Source organism: Dipteris shenzhenensis, chromosome 25, assembly GCF_047967505.1.
Source record: "Dipteris shenzhenensis isolate YYH24624 ecotype China chromosome 25, Dip_SZ_1.0, whole genome shotgun sequence".
In the NCBI taxonomy this organism is placed as follows: domain Eukaryota; kingdom Viridiplantae; phylum Streptophyta; class Polypodiopsida; order Gleicheniales; family Dipteridaceae; genus Dipteris; species Dipteris shenzhenensis.
In genome coordinates this window covers 25,198,263-25,207,778 of record NC_141620.1, presented here as the reverse complement: position 1 = coordinate 25,207,778, position 9,516 = coordinate 25,198,263, and the positions used below count along the sequence as shown (strand labels likewise).

General features: G+C 40.0%; 1 protein-coding gene across 1 annotated transcript; it reads left to right on the top strand.

Moving 5' to 3' along the window:
* Nucleotides 1-7,777: 7,777 nt before the first annotated feature.
* LOC147885656 (uncharacterized) lies at nucleotides 7,778-8,506 on the top strand. Its single transcript, XM_087396175.1, has one exon. It carries the CDS (start codon nucleotides 7,778-7,780, stop codon nucleotides 8,504-8,506), a length of 729 nt encoding a protein of 242 aa, XP_087252301.1.
* The last annotated feature ends 1,010 nt before the right edge of the window (nucleotides 8,507-9,516 follow it).

Sequence of the window (9,516 nt, the reverse complement as noted above, 5' to 3'; positions counted from 1 at the left end):
AGTCATTAGTATATATCACAGAGTTTCTTGCATCCAAGGATCCTGATATGCCGCAAGCTTGGCACAACAAGGATGATGATCGCATCATTGGCGAGGTCCCCCAAGGAAAAGGGATTGAAAGAAAGATGAGCGAAGAGCAAATGGAGAAATTCAATAAGTTTTGTATCCTCAATAGCCCTGAGATGCAGAAGTGGATTGAGAGATATGAAGTGGCCAAAGCAGAAAGAATAAATGCAAGGACGAGATTCAGAGTAATGTACAAGCGATCACAACCATATCCACGAGATCTGGCTCTTCTCCCTACTCACATGTCACTTGATTGGCTACAACTAGCTGTACGTAAAGCCGAACGTGATGGAGAGACAATAAACGAGCGCGAGCGGGAGTTATCATCTGGATGTATGGTGCATGTAAGTTTCTTATCTCTTGACGTAATTAAGTAATTATTTGTGGAAATATATGCTATAAAATAGGTGCATCTTCATTGATTTAATGATGCTCTTTTACAGTATAAAAAGTACAGTGCATTATGGTCATATGGACGACATTTTCGCGTGGAACGCATCGATTCAAAGAGAGTCACGTATGATTGTGGAGTCATGGCTAACTTCACACAAGATAGCCGAGCAAGTGCTTCGGATACCAATCTTCTCTCCTCACAGTTGGATTATTGTGGAACCATACGCGACATCTATGAAATTGATTTCAGACGATTTACTATTTTCATTCTTGATGTAAAATGGTTTAGAACTACTTACAACGGTCCCCATGCGAAAGTGAGAAAAGATAGTAGCGGTCTCTTTGCAATAGACTCCACCAAACATTGGACCAATGAAACTGATACTTTTGTTCTTCCCGAGCACTGTGAGCAGGTGCATACTAATGATTTAATTAGTCGAAGCTTTCATTTTTAAAGTCCATTGATATATATATAATTGACGACATTTGGCACCCATCTTCAATATAGGTGGTTTTTCATCCGGATCGTTCTGATCCAAGATGGTGGTACGTGATCCAAGTTGCACCACGAAGTAAGCAAATTTTTGAAGATCGAGATGTGGATATGGAGATGCCACTACCAATGCCGGATCCAATTGATGAATCTAGCGAAGAAGATGTAGATCACCATATGAGGCAAGAGGAAGATGCGCATAATGACATCGCACGGGAGGAGGATGGAGATCACGATATTGATGAAGAAGACAACAATCATCAAGATCAATCACCACACTTAAGCTTTATTGAAGAAGATGATCAAATACTTTTAGGTGAACGTACGATACTAGAGTACGATGATGATATAGGAGATCAACTCAGTATAGAGTTGGAGATAGACTTGCTTGGCGCCTTAGACTTGGCTCAAGATGAAACAGTTGATGTAAATGCTCTTATTTGATTTTTCTCATCTCAAACTTGGACATGAATATATGAGCTTCAAAAGCTTCATGTACATGCTCTCATTTTTTAATTCTCTATGAGCTCAAACATGTATGAAAATTTTAAAATTTTTGTCATTGGAAAAAAATAATTTTTAAGGCCTAAAAAAAAAAAAAAACCTCTCTGTAAAACGTCGCTATAATATTTTGTCTCAGTGTCGCTATATAGCGACTTTTAAAAGTCGCTATATAGCGACTTTTACTAACGTCGCTATATAGCGACTTTTAGCAAAAGTCGCTATATAGCGACGATTTACTAATAGTTATGTATAGTAAATTTACTAATATGCAGCATATGGAGGATGATCATGGCCATGGAGGTGATGATGACCATGATACGAGAGAGGAGGATGATCATGAGATAGGAGATACATATATTGAGGCCATTACCCGTGAGGACGAGCTTGTAAGAAAATAATACAACGTCTGTGCTCAACAAATAATAGGACGCTCGGGTTAGTTCCCAGCTTGGTGTTGTGCTTTGTGAAGAGTTTGCTCTTGCAATCCTAAGGTAGGGGTACTCGGGTGGAGAATATGTGCCAACAATTAACACTTGGAGGTTGGGATTAGCCAATGGGAAAGAACCATGTGATGATGGGAGAATACCAAGTTGTTATCGACACTTAACACAAAGTGAAGTACACAATAAGTGAAAACCAAGAAGAGAGAGATCATTGTTCATTTGTTCAATCAGAATCACTCTGTACAACCAAGTCACCTCGACTTGCAATGAACACTCCCTAACCTATCAACTCTTTTTGGAGGGAGAGGACCCGATGCAATGATCTCTTGTCCTCTTCTCCCTTTTTATAACTTAGTTTTTACCTAAGAACCACCCTCCATTTTAGCACACACTCGGTGCGCTCATTGCTAGTCACCTATAGCTTGCTACTTCGGAACTTATCTGCACCCACTGTTGCAAAATGATGCTCAACTGCCACTCCCACTATCCGTGCTCGATGCTCGGTGAAGAATGTGGAAATGTGGAAAGAATGCGAAAAGAATGGAAAAGAATGTGGAAATGTAGTAAAGAATGCAGAAATAGGGTAGAAATGCGAAAAGAATGTAATATGGAAAACAATGCAAAAATGCAAAAAGAATGCAAAAAGAGAGGGGAAACAAGATGGGAAGGGAGGAAAAAAGACAGAAGAGAAGGAAAAAACGAGTGGAAAAGAGGGGAAAAAGAGAGGAAGGGTGAGAAATAAGAGGAAAAAGAAGATGGCCTTCTTGGTCAAATAAGTAAAGGATGAAAACTCAATTTATACGAGTAGCCGTCTGAACCTTCTATATGGGTAGCCTTCTTGGTCTCCTATATTAGGCCACCACTTACAATGTTGGGAAGTTTTAGCTTTATTTGACCATATTTATGTGGAGATAACCCATGTAGTGTTCCAAAGTTACCAAATTTTGGATTCTACAAAGCGATATTGAGTGGAGGTCCCCAGTTCATTAAAAAAGTCCAAACAAAGCAAGAAAGTCTAAATTTTTTGAATAGTGTCTTCCACAATCTATGTAGCTTGTGAATTCTCACCCCACATGCAACCAAAAACAAAAGCCAAACCATAAAATTGATGTCATGACTCACCAACCAATCAATACAACCAACCATCAAAAGTATATATCTCTCAAGTCATGTAATTCCATGCATCTATAAGCATTTGCAAATATACTTTTTTCAATGCATCGGCATGTGCAATGGTAATGCATTAAGCAATACCACAATGACTCACTCACAAGGTATACATGCCAAAGGCATATCAACCACCATCTCTTGATAAAAACTGACAACATTTCTTGTCTTTTCCAATTTCTATGAATATGTGCCTAGCTGAATGACTATTTTCTTGTACAATTTTTCAATGCATCAGCATGTGCAACCTCAATGTAGCAAGCAATACCACAATGACCATTGTCACTAACAAGGTATGAATGCCAAAGGCATAACCAAGCTCTTGATAACAACTCCGAACATTTGTTTTCTTTCTTTAATTGTATGAGTATGTGATTGGCCGAGTGATTGCTTGCTTATAGACTCAGCCTAGATTCACAACAAATTCAAACAATATCTATTCTAATGCATATCATTGGTGGCATTTCTCAATTGATATACGACAATTGATGAAGGAATCATATACCTCAATACAACAATCGATAGAATGAGGAATAAATAGATTGAATTAGTGCATAAAGAGAAGAATTAAATTAGATTTAAAGGCCATTTTTGTATAAAGTGTTGTCCAAACTAAAAAAGGACAAATAGTAGACAATTGCACTAATATTTAGCAGACCACTTAACACAAGATGATAATTGCTAGAATTAGACATAAATGGACTGAATAACTGCACAAAGAGAAGAAGTCATTCAGATTTGTAAGTCATTTGGTATCAACTATTGTCCAAACTAAAAAAAAGCAACCAGCATCCCATGCATTATTCATACGTGGATAGAAACCAATTATTTCATATGTGACTTAAGAACAACATTCATTTATCTCATGGGTTGCTTATCTAGTATATGGGATGGATCCTTTCAAAGGACAAAGGAAACAACGACATGATCAGGACAAAATAAAGGGGAGACATACTTAAAGATGTATAATTCAATGGGTAAATCTTTTAGGAACATAACTATGAAAGTGTATAGCCATTGCCCAATATAGAGGGACAAATAGTAGCCCATGCTATAATTTTCAAGGATTGAATGGGCTGAAGTATACTTAAACTTCATATACAGGTTTCTGGAATTTATCAAATTTAAAATAGTGAATATTAGCCCAAGCAACTTCGAAAAGGCTTTAAATTCATTGTTGGGATAATGTTCACTCCTAATATTTTCCATAGACATGATTCTGAATGTTGGGCATCATCCTCTCTCACACAAGCTTGAGTTGTTTCCTTAAACAAGCATATCATCTTCTTCACCACAACTCCTCAAATAGCACATCCATCTAGTCACGATACTCTTTGCGATTGCATTGCACCTCCTTCTTGCTGAACTTGAGCTTGAAGATTGGGCCTACAAAGGCCGCATGTCTTTCACGTGTAGCTTCATAAGTAATGACACAATATGGGTCTCCTGAACATCTTCTACTTGAGCTATTATTCATTTCTTTTTCTTTCACCGTCAAGAGGCATGAAAATACATTGAACCTTCAATTTGTCACGTGAACAGGTCTCTATGAGATCCTTCCCTTAGAGGATTCACTATCATGAGGCATGGAAATAATTTGGGACTTCAATTTCTCATAAGGCAGGATCCTTCCCCTTCTTAAGACATGTGCCTTTTAAAATAGAGAATTATACTGTTGTCATAGGGACCTCTCAAGTTTCACTAGTAATGCTAGTACAATTGGCAGTCATTGAACTAAAAGCGTCCACCAACCAACTATTCTCTAGAGAGAGAAGATAGCTACTATATTGTTTTTGACAGCTTGATGTTTCTCAATATGAAATTTCTCTAGATTACCAATGAATTCACATCACTTGAATGGATGATGATTGACGCAATAGAGAAATAAAAGGAGGACAAAAACAAGGCTACGTTAAGCGCAAGATGCAATTAATGAAGATTTACATATAATGTTATAAAAAATGGTCATTTTATGAATGGATGATGATTGAGGCAAACGAGCAAAAAAAAAAAAGGGACGACAAGAACAAGACTAGGTTAAGGGCATGACGCACACTAATGAAGATTTAAAGAATATTATAATAAAGGGTCATTGTAAAGGAGGAAAAACAAGGTGAGCTTATATAATAAGGAATGGAACATAAAATTTTCTTCAATCTGGATGAAACCTGTAGTGGTAATTGTATTAAGAATATTCTTTTTAGAAACATGTGCTTATTCCTCACTTATTCACATATATAGTGCTAATATAACTTGATTTTATTTGTTTTCATGTTGTTGAGACAAGCTTTGCTTTAGAATCTTTAATTTCTATAATAGTGTATGTTGTGAGACACATTAGCTTGTCTGTAGCATATGGCCGTACCACATGCTTGTGAACAATTATAGCCATAAATTTGATGTTCAAAGTCTGGGTGGGCCAAAATGCCATTCACAATGATAGCATCAAAATTGCTCAATTAGAATTCAAACCGTACACATTTTATGGCACCAATAAGTACTAGGAGCGGCTTTGTACTCTAACATGGTTGTAGAGAAGAGGTTTAAAATATTAAATATTTGTACTATTAACTTGACTATTTCACTATTCAAGATCTTACACTTCTTACACTTTGTTTGTTGCAAATGTTCTTAAAATTTCATGATTAGGGTATTCGGAGATGTTGGATTTCTGCATTATTTACAGCAAAAAAAAGACGCACCTTAATGAATCCTCTTCTTAGAATTGTATATTATTAAATGTTGTTGGAGCACCAATAATTGTCTTGAGGGGGTCATAAGCCATTGGTTGGGCACTTTTTGACTCAAAAATGGATCAGACCACGAGCCATTCCTCCATGTGAAGGGTCCCCAAGAGGCGATGGAAATTTAAAAAAATTGTGTTGTGGGAGTTTGGGAGAAACTTGCCATGGGCGAGGTCACGAGGGCCATCCATATTCCTATTCTTAAAATGGCTTGATCTGAGAATGGCTGAGATTTTATCTCAGTTGACCAGGGACTTGACCAGGGACCTTAGCATGTCCATGAATCAAATTGAGAAGCCATTGGTGATATGGCTTTGGTTAGTCAAACCCTTTTAACCTAATTGTCTTGAGGGGGTTGCAATCCAAGCCATTGGCCAGGCACTTTTCGAGCCGAGGAAACGAACTATTCCTCCACATAAAGGGTCCCCAGGAGGTGATTGGAATTTCAAAAAATTGTGTTGTGGGCGTTTGGGAGGTACTTGCCACGAGCGAGGTCACGAGGGCTACCCACATTCCTATTCTGAAAATGACTTGATCTAATGTGGGGGTAGCTGAGATTTCATCTTAGTCAATCTAGGACCGTTACATGTCCAGGAATCGAATTGAGAAGCCATTGGTGATATGGCTCTGGTTAAGTCACACCCTTTTATCATAATCACTCCACAGTCCTAATCACTCCTTGAACCGAAACTATTAATTAATTAATTGTGCCTCTCAATCGATCACTTTATTTGTCGATTAACCTAAGTATTGCCCACCTCATCACTCTGTCCTCCCTCTGTATTCCTCCCCGAGCATCCCTCCTCTCTCCCTCTACATCTCTCCCTCCCCCCGTCAAACCCTCTCCAACCTCTCCCTCTCTCCTTGCTGATGCCTCTCCCTCTCCCTCCCCTTCCTCCCTCTTCTCTCCCGCTCCCTCTCCTCTCCCCTCTCCCCTCTCCTTCCTCCCTCTACCTCCCTCGCCTCAGCATGCCTTGTGTATTTATAGATCCCTCAGCTTCTAAAGACTTTGATAATCGTAGACTATTTAGCTTCTGGAGACTTCTAATCAATCGTGCTACCCGACCTTAGAATTAATTGACCCCACCTTACGTTAATTCTTGTCCCACTCCCACCACATGGACTAATTAACTAATAGCGAGTTTTTCCTCACTTGGGGACCTCTCCTACCAATTTCAATTAGTTTTGGTGAGTGGTGGCTTAATTAACCTATGTTTATCTATGGATTAATTTATTTATGCTTTAATTAAACTATTTTAAATCTCTACGACTTAATTTATTTCTGCATAGACTATGTGCAAGGGGGGCTTTCCCAAATGTTCAATAAAAAATTGAACCCAAAACCTTCCTTCTCAAAGAGTGTGCCCTACCATCAAGCTACAAAGTCATCTCCTTATAATAGTATTACAAAGGCTCCCTTCTCCCCAATGTCAAGTGTCCCTCCCTCTTTAATGCCCCTCCCTTATTTAAATTAACCTCCCCCCTCGCCGCTCCTTTATTTAATTCGAGCCCTTCCCCTTGTATGCCCCTCCCCGCTCCCCCTCCCCCAATAAATTAATTAATTCCCCCCAAATTCTTGGACGACCTATTCATAGGAGAGTGAAGCCCTTGGCAAAATGTTTAAGAAGAGATTGGCCCTCCCCACTCGTGAGATTGCCCCTTCCCCACTCGTGAGATTGCCCCTAGGCGTTCCTCCTTTATTTAATTCAAGCCCTCTCCCCTTATCCCACTCCCCCAAAACAAATTAATTAAATGCCCCCAAATTCAATTGGGGCTATCTATTCATAGGACTTGGCAAAATCTTACATGTAAGAAGGGGTTAAGGAGGGAAAGCGTTTAAGAAGAGTTCAAAGGAAAAAGAAGGCGTGGTTTGACACGGCCGGCATTCCCATTGTTTGACTGCCCACCTAAGGAAGGATCTCTCTCTCTCTCCCCCATACATACATACATATATATATATCCCGTCTATGGGCACCTCCTCACAACATCAGCAGCTCTCCCAGCTTCGCCCTCCATATCATCTCCCTGCACCTCCTCACTACGCAAATCTTCTGCCTCAGCTCGCCTCCATATCCTCTCCCTCCCACTCTACCCTCCTTGCCATGCTCCGCCTCCGCCAGCCCACCAGTTCCAGCTGCCCATTCTGCTGCCTGCACACCCTTGTCAGCATTTTCTTCTTGGTCGCTCTCCTCGCCGCTTTCCAGCCCGCTTCTGCTCGCCCTCCTCCCGTCGATCATAAATGGAGCATCATCTCCGCGTCCCCCAGCCCCTGGAATCATAACCATACGCTTGAGTATTACGTCCATGTTCGCACAAACGACGTCGACCTCGGCCAACTCATACCTCCTATCAATCAAACGCTCACAAACTCCTTCGGATCCACTCAGCTGTTCGCCTTCAACGTCACCCGGGGGGCTGATCCTCAATCGACGCAGTTGGGGTTCATCCGCGGATACACAGTGCAGGCTAGCTATGATTCCACTTCCATCGGCATTGAGGTGGAGGGCTTGTCTTACGATGATGGCTCCTTCAAAGGCACCATACAGCTTCAAGGCTTCGTCGCTGCTGGAACCAACGAAATCGCAGTGGTGGGAGGCACCGGGGCTTTCAGAGGCGCAAGAGGTTATGCCGTCGTAACACAAGTGAGCTCCCAAGGGAATGCGTTTCTTTATCACCACCAGCTGCATTTTCTCTAATCTGTTTATGCTATTCACTGTTTCTCATGGATGTGGATATGCGGGAGCCACGAATCGTACCGTTTCAATTTCCAACATGGATCCAATGGTACTTGTAAGCGCCTTGCACGTTTGATAATAAGATGAGCTGCATTAATTTCAATCGTCGGTTAGTGAATTCAGAAAACTATGAGCTCTTTTGCTTTACAGAGCAAATGCGAATGATTTTATAGTTCTAAGCTCAATTGGAACGTAATAAGTACCTTATGAGACGTTATCTCGTTAACACAAAGTCGACACAACGAGTAACTCTTCATCCATTCTTACAAACTTACGCGAGATGGAATGTTTGGTCAAACTAAGATGTATTCAAATCTACGTCTATATCTCATAAAAAATCTCCCAAACAATCATCATAAACTAAGATGTTCCATTCCCTATGGGAGTAGAAACACGGTGGCGTCCCCTCGAAGGCCTCAATCGGGTGTGTGAGTTGGGTGGGTGAGTTATTAGATTATAATTATTATTTTTTAAACTCTTTCTTATAGCCTTCTTATCACTAAGCTTCCCATTTGTGTGCCTAAACCTTCATATATGTTGCTTTACGTATTCAGGTTCGGTCTTTAAATGTGATCCAATTCTTCTCCAGATTTGGAAAGCCTCTAGCTTCATAGCGGCGCTTGCTCTCTTTAATCTTCTCTTGATATTATCGATAAGATGGATCCTACCCAAGAAGAAGGCATGCCCTTGGAACTCTAAAGTCCATGTATACTGAGCTTAAGGTCAAAGTTATCATCCACTTGGTGATGAGATACCAAACAAAATAGATTATGTTAGAATGTGGGTTTTTCCATGTGTAAATTAGAAAATTTGGCATGTTTATCATCGGAAACATAACAAAGCAAGGAAGAAAATACTCTACTAGTATCCATTATCAACCAAGGCAATGCCCTAATACATGTCCTACTTCATATAGGCATGTTTAGCATAAAGTCTTCCAAGCCTACTCAAAGACAAAATTTAGTCCTATG

What these genes read in the sequence shown, in the direction of transcription:
- LOC147885656 (XM_087396175.1), top strand. Translation starts at nt 7,778, where the DNA reads ATGGGCACCTCCTCACAACATCAGCAGCTCTCCCAGCTTCGCCCTCCA.